Source organism: Leptinotarsa decemlineata, unplaced genomic scaffold (assembly GCF_025532065.1).
Source record: "Leptinotarsa decemlineata unplaced genomic scaffold, Ldec_3_MD MMD2_tig00026282_RagTag_RagTag, whole genome shotgun sequence".
NCBI lineage: Eukaryota > Metazoa > Arthropoda > Insecta > Coleoptera > Chrysomelidae > Leptinotarsa > Leptinotarsa decemlineata.
Window position 1 is genome coordinate 1,725,003 of NW_027412668.1, and position 24,732 is coordinate 1,749,734.

Genomic DNA, 24,732 nt, shown 5'->3' on the forward strand with positions numbered 1-24,732 from the left:
AAAATCGTGATATTGAAATGTTAGAGCGGCTTTGGAATGATTGTGTGCCTCTTGATGGAGATTATGTTGATGAATAAAGGCAATTTTGAACAGAAAAAACGCGTTTCCTTTCTTGGGCACGGGACATTTCCGCCGATGTAGTATGCAAACAAAATCTGAAAGTTTATATGATATGTGCTTCAAATACATATAACAAATCAAGGTCTAATTGTGACTAGGAGCCGACCTGAGAGTTAGCATCTTCATGAATACAACCATAGTTCTTTCTCTTCTTGAGTTCATTTATTCGTTTTTCCCGGCTACTGAATTACTGTTCAAACGAAGTTAATAATAATACTATTTTATTTCTGACCGGGATATTATAAGCTTATATCGTCATAGTTACGCTATCAATAAAGAGGGTCATAACTCCTTTGGGACATTATAGATTTTATAATTCCCTCTACCTTTCACAAGTAAAAATAAATAGAAATGAAAACTGAACCATATTTTATTTATTCACGTCATTACAAATAATAAATGTACAATTTTGAAATGTTCCCTGAAAATTACTTCCGCCACTGGAAACAATTTCTTCTTTTGTATGGCTGGAGCTTCTGTTCACTACAGTCGAGGTACCTGCCTCTTCTGATGACAAAGTAGACAACATACGCGCCGTTTTATTTCTCAATTCGATGCTATCCTCCAAATACCCCTCCGCCACCGTGGAACTTTTCCAACCTCCGTGTCTTTTTAAGTTAGTCATAGTTGCTCCTGCATTGGCTAGAGCAGTAGCAGAAGTGCGACGAAGGCAATGTCCCGTACAGGAAGATGAGTTTGGCAATCCTAAATACATTGCGATTTTGCTGGGGATTTTCCCAAACATGTTTTTTTCCAATTGGCTGAGATGTACATTTATTTTGTCGGAAGCTCAAAAAAAATCGTTCAATACCTTTAGGACGCAAAGACATATAAAGTCTTAATAAAGGCAAAGCGGAGAACTCTTTTTCATCCACAACTGTAAATTTCTTCGATACACCAGTTTTACTTTCCGATACGTTCACTACTATAACGGAATCCCGGTCCTCTATATCCGATATCTTCATATTCAAAAGTTCCTGACTTCTGCATCCTCCAAAATAACCCATAATCAAAACAACCTATAACAAAAAAAGGAAATAAATACACCTCAAAAGGAAAATAAGAAAAAAATTACCTTATGCAATAAATGAATATCATTAGGAGCGTCCTTTAGGAATCTGATAACATCTTTAGGAGATAAAACAGCAGACTTTTCCGGCTTATAACTCTTACTCTTCCGTTTCAAAAAAGCCTGTAGTTCATTGAACTTGGTGATATCTCGTTTCTCATGTATAGTCACCATCGATTTTAGCATTGACCATTTAGTCCGTAAAGAATTCGGACTATACGTTTCTGACTGAAACGAATAAACACAATTACTACCAAATCTACCGAAAAACATAGAAAATTCCTTACCAGTTCTTGAAAATATGCCAGAAATACAGTTTCAGTGACATCTTTTGGCATAACATTTTTCCGTGTCAGCCAGTCCAGATATATCTTGTATTCTTTTTGGTATACGGCTTCACTTTTCGATGGAATTAATGATTCTCTTGCTTGTTCAGCTTTTTTCAAAATATCTTCCATTATATTTGGGTAGAAAACACGTTTTCACCGCAAACACAGCTTGATAACAAAGTTCTGTTTATAAACAAGTAACATAGCAACAACCTAGCAACAAGAAAACTCTACTATAATCAACGGTACCTGATTCAAATATACCGGGAAGGTAATGAATTGGTACATTTTTCCGTTTCCAAAATGAACAAAATTTTATTGAAATCGGTCAGAAATAAAATTATCTATGTACCACGGGAATTAATGAGCCTTAATAACCTCAGGCAATTGCTGTCCCTCGGGCCAGAGGCCCTCGGGACGCAAACTTTGCCATCGGTAATTAAGGCCCTCCTAATTCCCTTGATACATAAATAACTATTTTTGCACTGAACCAAATTCCATGTTACTCAAAAGAATTAGTCAGGCATTATTGACCTTTTGAGTTCTTGCGCTCTAGCAACACTGTTTTTTCAATGACTTCCCTGTATTACCTGGAATGATATGCAGTTGTGATGTCCAGAGTAACATTAAATTTGATGTAAACCTTCAGAGCACAGAGTCAGTGCTTACTTCATTAGATTGATTTAGTCTTTTGTAATAATGTTTCCACCAATCGCATTATATACTCCAGTTCATACAATTCACAACCTGACTAGAAATAAGATATGGACTAACCTTTGGACGAATTCAATTATACCAATTATCATTATAAAACTATTCACAGTACATTGAGAAGAAAATCCCGTTAGTAGAAACAATTCGAAATCGTCCCCAGAGCATTCAGTCTTACCGTTTAGCGAGATATCCGAGTGATTCAACGAACTCTTTGATTTCGAGCATTGAAGCCGCCATGTAAAAATATGGAAATTGCTCCGGCAGAATGCAGTCCGTCGCTGGTCCGCGGACATCGCTTCGCTTTTGCATTCGCAGCCACATTTAAATTGCTAAAAGGGGACACTATCAACGGGCGCATCTCTCTCCGCAAGATATTATAATCTTCTTGTTGCAAGGCAAATGCACATAACCGGTTAGTATAGACCAAGTCCTCTCGTCGGCCATCTTGGACCCATGCCCATGCAAAGGAGACCTGGTATCGCTCGAGGTGGACAACAACAGCGATGGACGGAGGAGCTATTATTGTTCGTACGATCGATCAAAATTCCTATCGCACCATAATGAACAGGTCGTTAGTTCGGCAGGAGTTTTTTTTATCGGCGATCGAGGTTGAAAATCCATTCCTTGCTCTCTACGAGATAACGCGAGATATTGAGCTATGTCTGTCTGTTTGAACATCGGCGGAGATCGACGGTTTTCGAATGGGTAGAGGCAGTTCTCTAATATGGGTTTCCAAAAAGATATGTCTGCACTTGTCTGCAAATGCGCTATTTCAACTTTGACTATTTTTAGGTTAGGTAAAATATGAGGAAACAACAATTCAAGCAAAAACCCTCAACTTAACTAACTTTTGTATTCAAAGAATTGAGCAATGAATTAAGAAACACTTGATACTGCGAAATATTATAACGATGATCTACATTCAACCTTATTTTTTCCAAGTTATGATTGAACTACCTAAGCACATTGTATGTGAAATAAAGTCCCATATCCAAATTGTGACATTTCCTGGAGAAAAGATAGAGCTTTGTTTTATTACCAGCCTGAAAAAAATCTCATCTCCTTCAATTTGTTGAGTGACAATTGAGAAAACAGCAATTTGAAACATACTCTCAGATTCCCAAGACATATGAGTTGTATTACCTATCAGTATGTAAGAGCACTGTATTCTGACAAATTGTTTTCACTAAAAATCAATCCATCATTTTTTTTCCATCATCTAACACATTGTTTTCATCTTTAGATTTGACATTGCTGCATAAGATATCAAGTTTTAATTGCCACAAGGTCTTTTTATTGGCCTACTTATGGCGAACCTGTGTTGAATGGCAATTTAAAATATAGTTCATTATCAACAGTATAAAATGCCTTCTTCCACATTATTGCTTCTTCTAAGCTATTATTTTTTCATTGGAGAGAATGTCTCTACTCTAGGTAATGAGTTTATATAGCCAAATTTTTTTTTTATTTCCGGGCTACTTATAGCTAATTATTACGAAAGCACATTGGCAAATGAGTTATGTAAATCCGAAAGTAAAAAGGCGTCTTACAAATCTTAACTACATTAAAAGATCCAATGGTTTGTGCTAAAACCTGTCTGATGACACGACCTACAAACATGAACCATCACGTTCAAATGAAAAAGTAAGGAGAAATCTACTGCTTCCTCAGTAGATATCGGAATTTTCCACAAAGCAAATGTTCATTATTGATAGGAACGTAAAATGAGAAATGAAACAACGGCATTATCACTTCATGACAGTCTTTTTTATTGGCACCATACATAACCCACAAAAAAACCCATGTATGGAAATTGATGGTTGTTACTTTTTTTAATAACCTTCTCTATATCATACTAGTACTATGTTGCTGTATCGCTGATGTTCCAATGTTTTAGCAGAATCAGAATCAACGAACTTAGACGTGCGCAGCGTTATAGAACAGTGCTTTAAAAAAACAACGCCATCTAGTGGCGAGTTACAGAAAAATTGATAGCCTAAAAACCTCCTCTATGAAAAATTACTTATACATGTCAAGTTTCATCACGATCGGCTGAGCGATGTAGAAGTTCATCACTCACCAACCAACCAACCAACCAACCAACAATTATCCAGTTTTATATATTAGATAAGTACCACTAAAATAGTTTTTGAAACCTTATCGGGAGTGAAAGGTTCTTGATGTAGACTCTGGGCCTTATTTTTCATGGAAATCATCGTAAAAGTTCCAAATTCATACATCGAGATGATCAGTGGCCCTAGAAAGGAACCTTGCGGTACACCTTTAATTGTTTTGTTTATGAAACATTGAAACTGATCGTTTTTTTCAGGTTCACGAGCTGTGCGACAACTTCTGTCACCGGTATATAAGTTGTTTAAAGGGCAAAATGCCAATAGACTTAGTGATAGACGAAAGGGATGGTGGGAAACCGCCCGAACTGACGGGCTCGACGAACGGTGATGGAGGCACGAGAAGCAACGCGGACTCCACCTCCCATACCGATGGAGCGAGTACGCCGGATGTGGTAAGTATTTTTTTCATATATCAAAACCCTTTTTCTCTCCATCCCGTCCCTTGACTTGAATGTGCCATATTGAATGCCGCTCGATGAGCTCGAAAAGGTACTGAGCTTTGTTAGCGATAAATAATAGAAACGGTGTAGTTGAATACCAGTTTGAGTATTTATTTACGCAGTGGCGTGCTAGAATAATATTAAGGGTTACGACAAAAACAACTTCAAGTTACTTGGCAATCCCATCAAAATATTTTTTTTGTAAATTGAACTCATTAGGTATAAAGAGTACTTGCTTCTTTCAATAAATTGAGGGATGTAGCCGTTACTACGTGGTAGGAGATCATAATGGAAAGAGAAATGAAAATTTCTATGTTTTTTATCACTTTCATTTGTGAGTTTATTGTATAAGTTTGAGAATGTCCATATAGGACGGAACTGCAGTAACGTTAGTTACAAATAAAAGTGGTAAAAAACATAGAAATTTTCATTTCTCTTTTCATTATTAAGAGTGCTATAAATTTAAGCACCATCTCGCTTTCAGCTAGGAAGGCCGCTAGACTCATTGTTGTTTTTGAAAGTCAATGACTTGCCAAACTACATCAAAGAGACAACGTTTTTAGTTAGGCTCATGATAGACTATTATTATTGTCAAGAGTCTCCGAGAAATAAATCAGAAGGTGATTTGGATGATACATAACTTTAATGACGGTTGCCAGAATATCCACGTAATGAGTGACTTGAAGTAGGATATTTGGAGGTACATACAATTCACAATTTTGCATAGTAACATATAGAATAAAAAGTCCCGGGCCTCAAAGTAGGCCCCAGTTAAAAAAAGGTTTTGATGATTGGGTTGTTCATTGGCATAAGTGTCCTACTTTGGATGACAAAAACATGTTATGCCTTTCATAGATCAAATCCTGGTATATTTTTGACGTAGTAGTACTTGTTACAGTTCGGTTTTGGGACCTTCAAAGGGATTTGGTGTTTCAAACAACTGATTTTACATTTATTTTCCTACACCCTTCAAAATATGACAGCAATGAGTATCTCTTTTCTTTATCGATATAACGCAAATAAGCTATATGAGAGCTGCAGTCCTCGTGGTTCTGGTTACCTTTCAGTGGAAGAGCTTAATCACTTGGAAGGATCGATTGCAGCTTCAGAAATGGTTCTGATACAGATTCTGTGAAACATGTTTTTCCTTACGAATCAGTAGACAGTTGTCCTGAAAATCTTGAGAAGAAAATTGGATTGGATAATTTAGGAAACACTTGCTACATGAATAGCATTTCACAAGTGTTGTTTTTGACGAAGAATTTTCAAGAACGAGGTTTTAATGATGAACGAGAACGGGAATGTTTCCTACTTATTCATCAAACTCAAACACCTGTTCATGCAGCTGCAGTTTCATAAGAATGTATCATCTTTCCCTCCAACCGATTTCCTGGAGTCTTTGAAGTCCACTAAATACTCGTTAGGACAACAAGAGGATTGCTCCGAATTCTTGGAGTTCTTGTTGAATCCTCTTCGTGAGCAAAACAATAGCAGAATCAATACTCCTGACCGCTCTGGACTGAATGATTCCGTACAGTCGTCTTGTGTTTGTAGATCTTTTGCTGAAAAAATCCTCACTTGTTTACTTTGTAGTGAATGTTCGAGAGGTAGCAAAAACGTATGTGATTTTCTGTAACTTCAACTAGCGTTTCCTAACATAACTTGCACCAGTCCGTGCAAAGCTTATTGTTGAATCATCTGAAAATGGAACCTTTGTATTGCCAAACATGCGCCGAACTAATTGACTGTTATAAGAAAACAAGTACAGCTGAGGCACCAGTCAATATAATAATGACACTGATGATCTTCAAACCTCTGACGGATGTACCAAACTATTACACCTCGACACGTGTTTCAAACACCAAGTGATCATCTTCAAGATTAAACTTCAATCCTGGTGATTGAAACACTGTTAAGGTGTTGAAAAAACGATTTGGTGTTGGGATAATACTCCACTAATATTCATTATTACACCAAAGGTTCCAAACAGTGCATTACAAATTCAAAATCCACTCGAAACATTCAGCTCCAACATTCATTATCCTTGTAATGATCATCAACTTACATCACCGAGAACTTCAACAACCCATCAAGCGGAAAATTGATAGGAGAGTGTGATAGAGACGATAATCAGCTGCTACTTATCAGATCCCCGATTAATAACTTGTTAATATTTCTCGTCGATCACAAACAACAACGTCATCGCAGATGAACCAATCGTAATCTTTTAATGAATCTCGAGACGTAGTCCACCATCCCCGAAACCGACTGTCGCAGACATCGAAGACGGCCGTTTGATCGACAGCCTCGAGCGAGGGGTAGCAGCAACCCTGAGTGTATTAGCTCATTTTCGTGATGCTGTTTGCAAAAAGCAGGGGAGGCTAAAGTAGGAAGTTTTGCTGGTAATTGGTGTCAATTTAGACTGACGCATTGGCAATGCGAGGGATTGAATTTCACCCTTGCGCATTCTGCGGTCATCCATTCGGCGTTCTTTGAGAGTACGGATGGGTGCATATCACGATGAAAGTACACCTTCTCTGTTACTCGATCCTGGATGGCATCGCTTACCTGCGACCACTTTATCGAGATTGCCGGAAGAGTGACGTGTTGGGTGTGTGGCACAATATTTCAAAGTACTCGGAAAAAGTACATGTTATGGGTTGATTTTTTCAATGACAAAACACAGACACTACAGAAAAATCCATAATGCGCTCTAAAGTTCTCAGGAAGTTTATTTCAAATAAACGCAGTTCTCCAGATGAAAGAGTTCTCAAACAGTGATGTTCGAGATGTACTGAGTTGAACCACAAAACGGTGAGGGGCTACAGTTCGTCCCGTATTTCTGATATAATAATAATAATAGTAATTTATTACATTAAGACAGTTACAAACCATATGGAAAAAGTCACTAGTTTACATTTAAAATACAAAAATACTAATACTAATACTGAAAAAATTGATTTCACCGCAAATTGCCACGACAAATATTCATCCAGTTTATAAAAACTCTGTTCTGTCAAAAAGGATTTTAAATTATATTTGAATGATTGTTTTGTTATGCAGTTTCTCACATTTGCAGGAAGAGAATTGTATATTTTAGGAGCCATATGACTGGGAGATTGGTGAGTTATTTTGAATTTTCCGAATGGAATTGAAAAATAATTCTTTTGAGGTAACGTTACGCAGAAAATGATTGAAGTCCTTGTCACAGGAGACTATATTGCTCAATATCTTTTTAGGCGCATCTGTATAGAATTTATTGAAAAGTTAAGCAACATCTTTAGGATCGTCAACAATGGTGTTACTATCGTTTATAGTTATGTCTGATTTAACAGCCTTCGATTTATTAGATAGTTTTAACACTAGTTGCCATGCAGATCTTGAAGCATTGTCTGAATTCTTTATTTTGTTTTGAAAATATTTCTTTTTTGTTTTAGTCATCAAATTATCGTGACTCTTTTTTCTGACTTTATAGATGTTTTTCAGTTCGGAACAAAATTTTTGTAGGTTAAAAAGGTCTTTTAAATTTTAACTACATTGTTTTATTTCATGTGTGATCCATTTCTTTTCATTCTGATTTTTTGAACGAGTAGGTAATTCTGGAAAATTTGTCTCAAAAGAATACGAGAATGTTGACAAATATGCCTGAAACGCATGATTAATATCAGTTTTATTCAAAACTTCAACCAAATTTTCATTGCCGATGTTTATTTTGAATTGATTTATACTATCATTCGTAAAACGCCTTCTGCGTTCTGTATTTGTTGCTTTTGACACTTTGCTCAACTCCATATCGCAAAATACTAGACTGTGATCGGATATATCATTATCAATGACTCAACATGTTGTTTCCTCATATAAGTTAGTGAATATTTGATCAATTGTTCAGATTATAACATTCTAAAACATCACAGATTTTGTTAAATGCTGGACTGAACCTACCATGTGTGATACGTGAAATAATGATAGTTTTTATCAAAACAGATCTGATAGATCTCTCTACTGTGGAATCTTGAATTTATACCTGCTTGGAGAAAAACCAAGAAAAGTTGCTTGGATGCTTGTGCTTTGACACAAGTGCATCTTCCATAGATCTGGGGGCTAGTAAAGAGACTGACAATAATCTTTGACGGAAAAGAATAACAATAACAATATCTTCATGAAGCATGAGTCCAATCGATCCCTCTACGAAGAAGAGGAAATGGTTGAGATACAGATTCTGTGAAACATGTTCTTCCTTACGAATCAGTGGACAGTTGTCCTAAAAATCTTGAGAAGTAATTGGATTAGATGATTTAGGAAACACTTGCTACATGAATAGCATTTTGCAAGTGTTGTTCATGAGGAAGAATTTCAAGAACGAGGTTTTAACGATGAACAAAAACGAGAATGTTCACTTCACCACAATTTTACAAAAACGCAACACGTGTTTCGCCATACAATGGCTTCTTCTGGGGTGTCTTTACTAACTATATTCTACATATTTGATGCTCAGTGTACCTAATTTTGCAATTTAAAGTACCTACATTACCAAGTACCTGATTTTTACCTAAGTTTATAATGAATTAAATAACCTGAGCTTATATCCCAGTTTCCACATTTGAAAATATATTTAGTAACGGAAAGTTATTCAATTCTAATTGATCATTCAGTAAATTACCGGAATTCCCGAATCTATTGATTTCTCAACATTATAGAAGAGTTATAGAAATGTAACACGTCGTATTCATGATTGAACTCATCTCCATCTACTGAAAGTTGGTTTGCAAATGTGGAATTAGTCTTTCTATTCACAAAACTACTTCTATGCTCTTTCATTCTTTGAGAAAATGTTTTCTCTGTATGGCCAATGAAATATTTTTTTCATGGGATGTTATCATTATGTTGTACTGATAACTTTGTCAGTTCTGCCAAAGCGACCCCTTGACAATGAAATTAAATTCTCGCTCGTGCGTCAAAGTCGTGATAAGACTAAAAATAATGGACATAAGGTATGCATCGGGTGAGTGAGAGCCAGGTTATGCTTTGGAAGGCGATCAAAAGCTGAGAGTTTCATAGTGAAGATGACTGGTCGATGCCAATATCTACACAACCACTTTAGTACGGTAAAACTAGTCCAACTGAAAGAAGGTTGCCATAGTGGCTTCAATAGATATTTCAGTGTTCACCTACATAATCAAGTTTCTATATTTTTGTTGGTAATACTTTACTAGGTTGTCTACCCAGACTTCTTCCGCAAAAACAGCACGCTATTCTTCCCTATAGTTGACAATATTGCAGCCTCAGTATCTGGACAAAAAATAAACTTGAGCTCATCTCATTGTTAGCGTTCTGAAGAAAAAATCTCTACGGGAAATCTCTCGATTTGCCTAATTTTCCCAGAGTACAACAAAGATGGCATGACGATGCCAATAGCATCTCACACAAACATTTGTCGTCTGAGTGGTATAATTAACGCGGTATTTATAGTGCAAGGGCAACGATCAACTCAGCCTGTGCGAGAAACAAACATCGGTCTATCACTTCATAGGAAATTTCGAGTATTTCACTGTCGTTATTTCAATGTTGAATCCTTCGATAGAGTTTTGTGATGCCACCTTTATATTCCTTCGATTGCTCGAGTTGTTATCATGATTTCTTGACTTACAGTTACGATTTATCGTTTCGAATTAAAATTTTCACAGGAAAACCTCCAATGACTCCGTCAAGGTGGACGAACGTGGAGGTTTTTTTTCGTTTACTTGTGATCTAATTATTGAAAAACCAGCATGGGCATATTTTGGTTCCAAAATGGAGTTTAATGTACTATCCAATTCACATTCTATGCTTCATTGAATACATATTTGCGAAATGGAGTGATATTTTATCTGAACTTTTTGCTGAACAGGTTCCAACTCGGTGACAGAGTTGTGGTCACCTCGTTCAGTGTCGAAAACTATACCGAGTTCATCAGCTGCTCGGGCAGCTGCCCTAAAGAGGAATGCTCCAATTCCTGCTCTTACATGGTCACGGACCATGCAGAGAAAGGGATCCGAACTCCTGACGACTTTACAGGCTGTATCCACTATTCTGTCATCAAGACACTCCAAACTCAAAAGTCCACGGCCTCCCTGTTGTCGGGGGAAGTACAACCGTGGAACGGACGATTTAGGATGCACACTCCTTTGGAGATGCATCATTTTTCGGGTCTTCACGTCGAGTTGATACAGCTCCTCCGTAGAGTGTACCGTAAGAGTGCCGTAGATGGTAATATAGCACTCTTAGGGCCGCGTTATGTCGGTCGATATAGGCCGAGACCGCATATGCTGGACATGCTGCTAGCAAGTGCATTAGGGTCTTGGGCGCCTCGCGGCAGGCCCTGCACCTTGTGTCAGGAACCTCTATACCCATCACGCGACTGCGGTAGACTAAGGTGTCGAAGACACCATCTTGGCAAGCCATGACGAACCTCTCATTTTCCGACTTCAGCCCACTCGACCTGAGAAAGGCGAAGGTCAGGCGCTTTGATAAGCCAAGGTCTCCAATGTTATTGAAGAAGACCCCATGCATTGGCTTATCCTTGTGTTTCCGCAGAAGTAACATGATCTCTGCGGCTTTTATCTGAGCTTTCTGCTGAACAGGTTCCAACTCGGTGACAGAGTTGGAATTATCATTATTATTATTATTATTATTATTATCATTAAGTTTAACAAGTATTTTTCTTTGTACGTTGTTCTGGATTTGTAGACATTTTCCTAACTCGTAAAGTTCAGGATACAAAAACAACATGCTTCGGCGCCCAATGTGGGGCTGAATTATTTTTAATTTCCGTGTTTCAAAAAAATAATAAGATTTCTTTCTTGAGTTGACAAGGTGAATATCTTTGTGCGTTATATTTATTTCATAAAAGTTCAATATTTTTTGTAAGACAAGAAGAATCAAGTAGATACCATCAGAAACAAATCTCATGTATCAAATTAGGATCGGTGAAACGTAAAATAGAATTCTCTTGCCGCTGACAAATTCATGTTGCTAGAAATATTCCAAACTAATGACATTTTAATGTATCGACTTGAAAAATTTGCGACCATGAACATGAAAACCTTGAAGTTAAGTGGATGGTTCGTAGATATCGTGGAATCACTGAGAGAAAATTTGATTTATTTGACACCTGAACGTTAAACTATATGATTTTATTACGTGAAATGTAAAATCATGTTTTCAAACTGGCTGCAGCGTTTTTATTTGATTGAACTATTATTTGATGTTGTTTGAGATACATTCACACATCAGCAATGAAACTGAAACTTACACTGATCACTGAGAATCTTTGGTAGACAGTTAGTATTACTGAGCGACCATTTCGGAATATCCGGATTTATATAAAGGATTGTCTACTGCTACCCTTGCTCATCCTCTTGATTAACTATTCAACATCGCCGTGTATGATACTCCGTATCTGATTATTCAGTTTGGGCTGTGTATTTCGGTTCCAACCGACACAGCGGGACGTAGCAGTGCCGAAACAAAATCATCCGAACTCGAATTGGATGAAAAATGTGGCGTCCCCACGTCGCGACGAGAACCAAAGATATATTTACCAGATGGATATCTGTAACCAGAAATGTCGAATGCTTCTGCCGAGACCGTGACAACAAACTTGGCTATTTCGGGTATGACATCGACGTCTTTCGATGTTGGTGTCGACACGATTATCCGAGAAAGTCGCTTGTGTGTCTCTCAAACTCGTGAACTTGCTATTAATCATCGGTTAAGATGCGTTCAGGATATTGTGACTAGCAAATACACTGAATGTTTGTGTTTGGGGGTATTATTTTTAGGATGGTATTCCGATTGAATCCACTTAGGTTCAAGATTCAAAAATAACTTAGTTAGAATAAACATTGAGGTACACAGTAGGTTCATGAACTGACACCTATCAGAAAACAACTACTCCCTGGCTAATACCACGAAGAACGTTGGATCATATCCGACAGGTGTCACTGCAGGATTCTTCACAGAAGAAATTCCTCCATATGCTTTTGGCGATACATCTGCCGGAATCGATACTCAATTATTGAAACGGGCACAGTTGCAGACCGGTCCATAATCTGTCCATAATCTGTTTATCGGTTATACCACGATTGCCAATATATTGAACATAATAAATAGATTTCTGCGTTATTTCTCTCCATCTCGCCAGAGGCAAATATTATTTTCAGCAATACACCGCACTTGGAAAAATGTGTATAATTACCTAACTTTCTTTAATTTTCCACCATCAGTAAACTCAAGCACGTTTTGATGCTTTTTTTCAACTTCGATGTCAAATTTTTCATTTTCCCTCAACGCAAAACTGCAAACGAATTATTTTTCTACATGATTCTGAAACAGAATGTCGCTTAAGTATTTCCTATGGTTTGTCCTATAGATAAAAAACCAACTCGCTATGTAGAAAACGACGATTCTTCAAATATCCCTCTAGTTTTCATGTCACTTCAACAATTCGTTCTTGTTCTAAAATTTCATTCGCCTTCAGTCCAATTGATCAAAAGATAGAAAACATCAAGAACCACATGATAAAGATGGTTCATTAACAGAAAACTGGATATTTTCGAGGAATAGGATTTGATTTTCAAAACAACACAAAAAATTTGAAAAAATTGATGAAATCTTCATTGGTATCGATAGAACGATCATTATAATTTGATGTTTGAAGATGATTTCATGCAAATGTTGTCCGCGGCTCCGCTTTAGATGACCCATGCGCAAGGTCCAATTTTGGCACACTCTCTCTAACATATCGACCGGTATTTTACGTATGAATGCTTCAATATTAGCTTCCAGAGCGTCAGTCGTTGCTGGTTTATCCCTGTAGATATGAGCCCTAACATGACCCCACAAGAAATAATCCAAAGGCGTTGAATCAAACGATATAGGCGGCCAATTGACCGGCTCCAAACGTGAGATGAACTGTTCACCGAAGGCGGCTCTTAGTTGGGCCAGTGTTTCGCGTGCCGTGTGGCATGTGGCACCGTCTTGTTGAAAAAACATGTCAAGCATGTCCAATTATTTCATTTTGGGCATTAAAAAGTCAATCATCACACGGTAGCGCTCGCCATTCACAGTAACGTTCCGGCCATTGTCGTCTTCGAAGAAGTACGGCCCCACCCCTAATCCACACCAAACAGTGACTTTTTCAGGATGCATCGGTAGCTCTTGCAATGCTTGTGGCTGGTTTTCACACCAGATGCGGCAATTTTGCTTGTTAACGTATCCATTCAACCAGAAATGAGTCTCGTCGCTGAACACAATTTTTCGATAAAAATGTGGATCTTCCTCCAACTTTGCCAGCGCCCATTCACCAAATGTTAGACGTTGTGGGAGGTCGTGTGGCTTCAATTCTTGCACCAGCTGTATCTTATAAGGTTTTGCACCCAAATCCTTTCGCAAAATTTTCCACGTAGTGGAGGATCAGAGGCCCAATTGCTGCGAACGGCGGCGAATCGACATTTCACGGTCATCACGAACACTGGCGGATACAGCCGCAATATTTTCTTCGGTCCTCACTTTACGTATGCGCGTTGGTAGTTTAATGCCCAATAATGTAAACTGGGTTCGAAATTTAGTCACAAGCTTCCGAATAGCTTCCTCAGTAGGCCGACAAAACTGCCCATAAATTGAAAGAAGTGCACGATGCACTTCTTCACCGAGCATGAATTTTTATAATAAAATTCAATTAATTGCAAGCGTTGTTCATTCGTAAGTCGATTCATGGTTAAATTATAGACCAAACTGAACAAGTTTGGCAATGACATAAGACACGATTCACGCATGATCTGTCAAAAACAGTTTTGCCAAAAAGATACCAGCAAAAAAATTACTCATTATATATCTAACCTATCACTACTCCGGCTCGTTTCATTCAACAACTTCTAGCTAGCTTGCGAGCTTAAACCGACGAGGGACTGTAAAACGCCGCTAAAACAACTATCAAAAATCACTTGCTTCAAGTCCCCTTCCCCAGAAAACTCAATGATAAATTCTGGTACTCGAGTAATGCTTATACGTCGCCAAGCTGAGAGGTTACACCCATCAATAATTTGTCTGAATAAATATGTTTTTCTCTTAATCATTCTCTCAAAGCAACAAACACCGAATGTACGACCGTGCGGCATTCTAAACGTACAGCTTGTCAAATCTAGGAAGCGACTTCTAAGTCTCTGCTTAGGACCTTCCATAAGATGCGCGTTCGATAGGAAAGACTGTGTATGAAAGAGAGAGAGAGATGTCTCAAGTCCCTTCCTAGTTTTGACAAGCTGTACCTCTGTCCAGTAATCTGCGACTAACGCCCTCTGCCATCATTTCCCGGTACTACAGCTGATACCATCCCGAATACCGGGCATCGACAGCATTCAATAACCCGCACATCGTGTATGTACCCATACCGTGTGGCAGCTGTTTTGTATGTCTGTCCTGTAATAAATTCAACGAATCCACCTGTTTGCAAGAGGGAAACTCCGTCGGCGATTACAAGCCATCACTGTCTCCTGAATTGGGCCGTTTAGAGGGAATCGCTTCCCGCGCTCTACTCTCGGCAGCGAGCTCTGCGTTTTACAAGCTATTTGAAGTCAATAAAATGATAATGCCCCAATAAAGGCACCGCGTAGGGACGACGTCTTCTCGGGCTAAGTGATTCCGAGACGATGCAAATTGTATCAGGGAGGAAAATAAAGAGGAGACGCCGAAAAGGAGTCGACCACGTCTGCGCTGAGCTAGGTTCGTGAAGCCTTTGAGACCGATTGGTTAGTGCATGTATTACCCCACAAAAACTCTTTCATTTTTGTCTATAGACTGCATACGTACAATAGATCAAATATATCGTAGAGTACTATATGTCTTAGCGCCCAACGTGGGGCAACATTACTTTTGAGCGAGACGGACTGAATTTCGAAAAAGTAAATTACTGTCGCTGTGGAAACAGATCTGATCAGAACGGCAAACTTGGCATGGTATCAAAGGTAAATTCAGGTGAATATACATGTTCTATTTACATTTCTTTTTTGCGGAAGTACAGTATTGTAAACTTGAGGTTGTCAACTATTACAGGATAAAATTTACCGATACCCAATATTTTATCATTTCTGTATCTATGACTTATTCCTTTTGAGCTTTCTCGACAAGCAGCATACTGAATTTATACCTCCAATATTGAAATAGACGTCAAAAAAACATGTAAACTCGAGTTATGTTGGGATGATACATCATCTTGGTATATTCTTCAATGCAGATAATTTTCTAACCAGTTAAGACTTGTTTATGATACAGCTTCGTATTCCTAGCATATTCAGTGTTTGTTTGCCATACTTTTGTGTTCTCTTACCTTACAGTATAATCTGCAATCGATATCGACAACTGACCGCCTTCGGGAGTCACGTTTATCTTTTATATTCCAATAGATATCGTTTTCGTTAGGAAAAATTACATCGAATCTACATAATAGAGAGACTAGAAACTAATTAGTAAAAAATAAATTAGATGACTCCATATCGAGACCTTAATATGAGAACCACAAAAAAAGTTGTCAGCTGTCAAGGTATCGTTCAACGCACAAGGTACTGTCAGTGTTCGTTGGGAACTAGCTTACCGCTGTTTCAACAGGAATTGAGTAGCCACATTCTGGATATTGCTCTCATCGAAGTAAAACAGTTTGAAATTTCAACATAGTTGAATACAAATGAATCATGATACTTGGAGTTCATATTCACGCAAACCTTGATGATTGAACCCCACTTCTGATCTAATGTCACTTTTCCCAACCCCTGCGGACATTACTTGCAGCCTAGAATCGGTTTGTCGTCGAACGTCATAACTCACCTCCAGCCAACCCACCCAAGCGGTGGTAACGGCACATTTCCAGGTTCCCCCGACATTGTCTCGCCACAGTTTCCAATTAGTAACTTCCTCGCTTTCCTCGCCTATCTCCATCGCACACACCAACAAGCTGCGCCAAATTTATGAATACCTAATGTGCAATATATCGATTAACGTTCGGAGCCTCTCTCGCCGAATCGTGCAGGTGTTATCAGTCGGCGGAAAGCGACACCTGGGCCGTCGGGGAGCTATACATCACCCACCCAGAGATTTAGGACGGGATAGAATAGAGTCGCAGAGGGAAGCAGGATATGAGCGTCGCGGAGGAGGCGTCGGCAGCGTCGAGACGATATATCACCCGGACAAATTAAATTATCCTGCTGTCTGCGATAAGACCGGACGACCAGGACCTTGCATCGTGATGCGATGCCATTTTAAGCCGCCGCGAAAGTGGAATGCATGGACATGGGTGGCTTCCCCTTGGTGTTTTGTCTGATATTTTTTGTAGTCTGGTGTACTCGAATGAACTTTGATAGGTGGGTTCAGAGTCCACTCGATATCAATTCGCAGCTTACCGAGAATAGGGGCAGTACTAGTTTAGACCAACTGATAGAGACATTTATACGATATAGAAAGTTAAAGACCGTATTCACTTTCTTGGGTGAACTGATGCCTGTATTCCTTCAAATTTGGTTTCTGTAATCCAAACTAGATTTTTATTCAGATCTTGATCAAGTTATAAATCCTCTGATTATATTCTAATATGTACTTGGATGTTCAAGTAACTGAATAGAAAAAAGAGACAGCTGTTCTTTCGACAATGAAGCAAAATATTGAAGCCTTCTCATATTTTACAATTGCATCGTTCCAAAGGTGGATAGCATATACAAAAAAGGTCGCCAATCAATATTTGCTTTCAAAACTGATATTCAAGGATGTATTGACCAACTTCTTTGCCCCATATCTTCCGATATGACTAATAGTAACTCAACTATTCTTTAGTTACTTGGAAGATTTTTTTGCCTTCTTTGAGTATAGGTTGAACTTTGATAGTCTTCAAAAAATAAGGGTCTGCAGAATGAATGAATGAAATATACGAAAATAAGTACATAAGACAAACAATAAGTATACTTCATTCAAACTGAAATGGGACTGAAAATAAAACGATATTATTTTATGATCCAGTCAAAAATCGATACTAGATGAGTATCCATCGAACAATAAGCTTCCAGTATCGACGTTTCTTCCACTCGATTGCTCCTTCGCCCATCCACAACGCGAATAAATCTCATCCGCAGACTCTGACGACCACGCATCGACTGCGTCTATCCATTCTTCATTAGAGTCCATTACGGGAAAATAGCGCTAATGGTCTGTTACCCGGGGAAGCAAACAATACCCATCCGTTCTGTTTAAAAAGATTGATTCCGTCGGAGAAAAGAAAGCAACGTTGCAGGACGACGTCCCGACGGGGCGGCGGGGTGGCACGGAGGCGGCGTCCATTCGGTCAGCGAGCACTATTTCATTTTAATGGTCCCCGCGGCCCCGGATTCCATTAAACTGTTTCTCCTGCGAAGTTTACTTTTGCCACTGGGACCATTAGTTTGATGCAGCAGGAAACAATCCTGCCAAAGGAACAGGATTGATAGATGGAGAGGCTCGAGTCGGTGCCTTATTTTTGCTGTCGAGGCTGGTCATAATTCACGGGGTGTGTGCAAGAGAAAACGCTCGGAATGGCAACGATAGGGTTTTCTGAAATGTTTCGATTTGTGGCACTGATGGAGATTTAACTCATTCAAACTCATGTACCTCTTGACAGGTAGAATTGACACCATTGGCATGAAATTAATTTAATGAAAACACTTGTTCCATACCAGATTTCAATGTTTGTTCAATAATATAACCTACGTTGTTTATATTTAGGTTATCTACGGCGGCCTGTTTACCGGCTTGAAAAATAGGATTTCGTAAGAGTATGGTGCAGCCCAAGTTCCATCACACACATAAAAATAACCTCCAATTTTCACCTTGTATGGTTTATATAATGAATAGAGATGTATAGAACACCAGTAAGACTAACAATCACCAATTCAGTGATTGTTCTATGTACATGAAATCTCATTGAATATTATAAAAGCAAAACAAATTTGAAATTTGCACTGAAAAAGGCTTGCTGTCGAAGCACGTGTGAAATGTTCGTTTTCGTGTAGTTCAGGGTAGTTTATGAATTCATCCAATAGATGTCTCTGAGGAACTTACAGAGCTCTGACGTTACGTCCAGTTTCGTTCGTTTCAAGCAATAAAGCCTTTATAGAGGTGACAACGTAGTGCTTCTAACTACTCCCGTGAGACTATACTTTCCAATTCGAAACGCTCAAAAAATCCTAGTCCGTCTGAATATTTGAACTATGTCGTTGAAATCACCGTAACGATAGCGTGCCGTGCGTCGAATCCCAGAGACCGCGCATCAGTTCTTATGCTCGACACGACAATGCGATGTTTGTAAACAGAATAATCGAGTCATGTTCAGAATAAACAATCGTCGCGATGAATACTCCCATTGTTGGTGGAACCTAGATTTGGACTGTCGAAGACGCTAACTCATTTGTAATATGGTTCGGTAAATAGGTCAGTCGTCTGCAGATGGAGAGGATTTGATAATTCTGGATATTTTTTTTTCTGTGACTCGTTTATAGGGGGCAACTTGAAACTCTCTCAACAAGCTGGTGTAATCTCCAGTATTATCTTAATCAGTTATTGATTCCAAGTCCAAATCAGTTAGGTCTAAGAGACAACCTAAAAATGGCCTTCTATAGCAAAGCATTTGAATATGTAAAATCAAAAAATTATTATTCAAAAAATAAATTTCTATGTGTCATATTTAGAAGGAAGATGCCAAAGAGTAGAATGATCAGAAGTATGAAAGACATTTTATCTACATGGACTGCAAAGTCTTGGGTCTAGCCTTTTTGCATTAACCGCTTTTTCAGTTAGTACTAACCATCAGAAGAGTTACTGTGCTTGAACTTTGAATTGCTCTCACATCCACCGTATTTGCCAGATTTGGCTCCCAGTGACTATTGACTGTTCGTAGATCTCAAAAAATGCTCACCGGTAAGAAATTTAGCTCGAATGAAGAGGTTATTACTGAAACTGAGGCCTTTTGTGGGGCAAAAAATAAATCGTACTACAAAAGTAATATTGAAATGTCAAAAATAGTGCCATAGTTCTTGCCTAGAGCAAGCTGGGAAAAATCAGAATTTGGCACCCTTCCTATAATTAAACTTCTCATTTTTCTCCATATCGTTGTTACCGATGAAGTTATCCTATGAGTTTATTGAACCAACTGACTCATGACAAACGATATACACAATATAACACGATATTCTCTAACAGCTGATGCCATTACCATATGTATGACTCGTCACTGATAGGTCATCGCTCATCCTTTGACAAGCAAGGTCGGACGATAGCGTGAAAATCATTTGACAATCCATTTCTGTATTCATGTACAGGCGATAGTTGAGCCGCCAAGTTACATGATAAGTACGGGGAATAGCGTCGATGGGATAGTGAAATTATAATTGTGAGAGTGGGGATATGAACTTTCTAATTTTCACAGAAATATCATGAGGTTCAACTGACCTTGATGATAATGGTACTTTTCTGAACCCAGCGGTTGAAAGAAACACATAATAATAATAATAATAATAATAATGTATTTTTCACTTTCTTAAGTACATATAGGAATGAACAGTGAACAAACAAAATATCTTACGAGGCAAAATGATCTGCCTGTGTATAAGGAATGAGAATACTGAATCTGACATTGAATGATATTCATGCATTAAATTAAGTACTAAGATATGAATTTAAAATACATACATTTGAACAGAATATAATTAAATAAAACCAATCAATCTATTGGAATAAATACTAGATGAAGATAAGAATATAAGTTCAAACTGGATATATTTGAAGAAAATATAAAGAATTTAAAATAAATTAATGTATTGAATGGGTACTAAATATGGATAAAAACATAATTTTGAACTGGACACATTTGGACATAATATAGATAAATTAAACAATCAATGTATATAGAGATTTTAATCATAAGGGTTCCAGACTACAAACAAATTAATACACAATATATATCCACAATCGTGGAAGTGAGTATTAAAATTTATATTTGTCTATGTATCTCTGCTCGTGGTATATTCTTGACAAATAATTTAATCTTTGTCACTAGTGTTTTTGGAATTTGATTCATATCTTGAATTTTCAGGAAGAAAACTGTAGAGTTTTGGTCCTAAATATCGGTAGGATTTCTGCCCAACTGATTTGAGCATCAATGGTATGACGATACTATGATTCCGACGAGTAGCAAATTTATGGTGATAAGTAGTTAATTGTTTTTTGTTTTTATATCGCACAGCAGCATAAAATCTGTCTGGGATCAAATATTCCAGATTCTAAATAAAGTATATCGCTAGGGTAGTCGTAACCTTTCCGTAGGATACATCTGATAAATCTCTTCTGCATAACCTCACGGAAATGTAGAGGAGTTTTCGACACTCCGCCCCAACCAATTATACCATATCTCAGAAGGGGCTTTACTAAACTCTTATATAACATAATTTTTTATTTTGATTGGGTGTGTTTGCTATCCGTTTTAACTATGTGGTCTACGTGCTGATTCCATCTGAGATTGCTGTCTAAAATTATTCCCAAGATATTTTATTTTCTTTGTGGGTTTGATGATTTCCGTATTGGAGATTTTGATGTCATATTCTGGTAGAGAGTTGTCATAACCACTGAATGGTACGTAGAAGGTTTTCACAAAGTTAATAGATAAGAGCCTGTGTCGAACCACAATTACATTTGATGAAGGTCATGTTCTAATTTCTGTTTCAAATTGAACCAGTTTTCGTCTTCGCAAAACTCAGAATGTTGGAGTTGGTGTCTTGTAGAAAAAGGTTGTTCAAGTAAATATTGAACAGGATTGGTCCTAACACCGTCCCCTGGGGCACACCACATGTAATAATTTACCCTCCACTCATATGATTGCCCACTTTAATCCTTTGCTCTCTGTTGTAAAGATAACTTTTGAAAAGATTATTCGCTATACTTCTCATTCCCATATCGTCCAGAAGATTCAGTAAGTTAGAGTGGTTCTACGAATTTGTGAAAACTGTCTTTGCTGTAGACCTGAAGAAGAATAACAAAACATGATGAATTTTCTGTTAATATCTCAAAAGGCTTAAGTGGTGACGTATTTGAATAACTACTATCACCACTTTTTGAGAGAATAAACTTTCAAACTCTCGGTCGGACTCGAAGTGTTTGAAATCGCCACTGAACGTGAAGCTAGAGAACAAACATGAATAATTCATATTCCTGACACTGTGGCTGCCTAAAGTGATTACATAACGTTGAAATGAAGAAACACTCGAAGCTGCGAATAACGTGATTGCCGAAATCAAATCAGTCAAATGGCACGGTAATGATTTTACATTTGAATAACTCCGTTCGGAGTATATGGAGTTGATTTAATATAGCGGTAGGTGGCGCTCGTCACTATAGAAAGCCCACCCTTCTCGATTCACGTAATTGACTTTTAACTAAATGCTAGAAAATGGATAAGTCGTGTTTGGGGCGCTGCGTCAGTTGTAACAAATCTAATCTACGCATCAGTCGAATTACAAATTAGCAGTTCCCGAGGGATATTCGCCCCGCTTCATGCAAATACCAATTGGCCACTCCAGCCAGTCTAATGCGTATACATGCAGATTGAATCAGAAGAGCAAACCCCATCTCTATCCGATTTCGACACTCAGACAAACTGAGTATCCGAATTGGATTTATTTCATTTGGGTAGATGGCTTGGAAAGAATGGATGATTTCAAGTTCTTCATCAAATTAGGGGACGCATTACTGAGTTGAATATTTAACACACATGATTGTTTCTTATTCTGACTATGTTCTCAATCGACCGTTTGGAGAACATGTATTCTTTTCTAAGTTGGCTGCTTTGTGCATTTATCATCGATGTCACTTGTCATATGTCATCTATTGAAAACACTTGGTCGGATAGCTCTGGATGTTGAGGTTAGCGAATTAAAGAAGAAGAAAAAACACTTCTTCCACATCAGAAGAAAAGTATTAACTATCAAGGAATGTCAGTAAATTCATTTTAGGCCCAAGGTTCCACTTCTACGCATTGATTTATGTGGTGAATATTTGCATAGTCCATTTCTGTTTTCTTTGCTATATGAAAGTTGTTTTCATTGAATTCATTTCATTCATTTTCAACTTAGTTTTTTTGATACTTATGATGTACTGTTTGGAACCTTTGGTGTAGTAATGAATATTACTGGAGTTTTTTTTTCCCAACACCAAATCGTTATTTTTACACCTCGACACGTGTTTCGATCACCAAGTGATCATCTTCAAGAGGAAGATAAAACTAGAAACTACTCAAAACTAAAGCTATTTATGCTATTCAGGTACATCATACAGGTAGGTAATCAGTAATACCACCCATACAAGTGTACTGATCTCTTTTGTTATATATGTTAAACAAATGATCTGAACGATTATTATTATTATCCGGCTTATCCAAGAGAAGAAAACAATTTCGAATTATGAATCCCTGAAAATCATCAACTTCCAAGAACCACAAAGAGTAGGAAGAAAAATATTTTTCTGGACAAGTGTTTCCCCAATCAAGTTTACGTCATCAGGAGATGAACAGTACTGTGAATGAAAGTGTCCCTTTGTTCAAAAAAACTGCTTCTTGCACATAACCTGGTTCATAATTACTCCAACGCTTTTTTCGCCGCAAAACCGCGTAACTCAATCCTCTCTCATTGAAATCAGTTGGAATCAAGGTGGCCGGCGACTCCCTCGCAGCAGTCTTTTGTTGCAGCGGAGGCAGCAGCCCTTTAGAACGTCAAACGTGCGTGTGCGTGCTGTCTTCTGCAAGTAAATTTTCGGTTGATGGCGAACGCGCACTTTTTTGTTTAAATGTCAGCACCAGATGTTCTTAATTCGTTGGCTATTTGTTCGCGCACCCTCCAATTCGATGTGTGGAAAGACCGTGTGTTGGGATTGACCATTGAGTCATGCAAAGTCTGGTTACCGAACTGGAGGAAATTTATTCAACATGTTAGGCGGAAAAATTGAGGGAGGAATGAGGAATATTATTCTGACCCCATCACAAAATAATAATTCCCTTAGATCTGTAGATCTTAGATCTGTAGATGAGCGAAACGTTGGTTTTTACCAGTTTTGAACCTATCTTAAAAATTTCAACCAATCAGTAATTCCAAAGTGGTGGAGAGTAACACAATAGTAACAATGAAGAAAGGGCCTAAGGAAGAAAATGCATTTTTTTTGGCAATATAAAAAGAACTAGAAGCGCAGATATATACTCATACTCCAAGTCTATCGATTTCAAACCATCACTTCCGTCTCACATTACGTAAGAAATAATTCCTTCCAACGTAAAGTTGATTTCACTTTCATCGGCAACTTCCATCGTGGCCGTACCCAGATTTATTTAATTTCCTATCACTAACGACCCACAACCGGCTTCTGGTAGATTTTGACTCTCGCTCTTGTTCTGTGCGGGTGTTAATTGTGTCCGTGACCTTTTTGTCCCGTCCTCACCATGTGGGTCGTCTAATGAAATCAGTGCTACAACTGTCCCTAACTACGTTACCGACTTCCGATAGGAAGATTAGTCGGGGCCCTCGAGTAGGAGACAAAATTCGGTTTTGTCCAGGAAACGGCTTGTTGTTCAAAGCAAACTGAGTTTTTCCCAACGTGACAGTTAACAGCGTGATTTTCTAAGGAATTTTGGGTATTCGCGAATTTTGGTTGCGGCTGCTTATTTTTGAAAGGCACGCTTATCTTGTATGGAAGTTGCGGCCATAGTCTACTACATATGAGGAAACAAAAGATTATAGAAAGAAAGGAAGAAATTCACTCAACAATATAGGAACCTCAATAAAAATGTCAAATTGTAACAATACCATTTTCTGATTGACATACAGGCACTTTTGGATATG

The 24,732-nt window shown here is 38.1% G+C and overlaps 2 protein-coding genes across 5 annotated transcripts in view; one reads left to right on the plus strand and one right to left on the minus strand.

The window, feature by feature from the left end:
• The window catches only part of hth (Meis homeobox homothorax), a 232,104-nt gene that overhangs the window by 93,391 nt on the left and 113,981 nt on the right, over positions 1-24,732 (plus strand). For all 4 annotated transcript variants that reach the window (XM_023174510.2, XM_023174512.2, XM_074179586.1 and 1 more), the window contains one exon: positions 4,562-4,756. In XM_023174510.2, the coding sequence (XP_023030278.2) occupies positions 4,562-4,756 (195 nt within the window). The remainder of the gene's footprint in view (positions 1-4,561; positions 4,757-24,732) is intronic.
• LOC141484604 (uncharacterized) lies at positions 329-1,993 on the minus strand. The gene is made up of 3 exons (XM_074179584.1): positions 1,477-1,993; positions 1,196-1,417; positions 329-1,139 (listed from the first exon to the last, which is right to left on the minus strand). Exons 1-3 carry the CDS (start codon positions 1,645-1,647, stop codon positions 738-740), a joined length of 795 nt encoding a protein of 264 aa, XP_074035685.1. The 5' UTR covers positions 1,648-1,993; the 3' UTR covers positions 329-737.

Coding starts and splice junctions, on each gene's coding strand:
- LOC141484604 (XM_074179584.1), bottom strand. CDS start 1,647: ATGGAAGATATTTTGAAAAAAGCTGAACAAGCAAGAGAATCATTAATT. Junction 1,418..1,476: donor TGGCATATTTTCAAGAACTG/GTAAGGAATTTT, acceptor TATTCGTTTCAG/TCAGAAACGTATAGTCCGAA. Junction 1,140..1,195: donor ATATTCATTTATTGCATAAG/GTAATTTTTTTC, acceptor TTTTTGTTATAG/GTTGTTTTGATTATGGGTTA.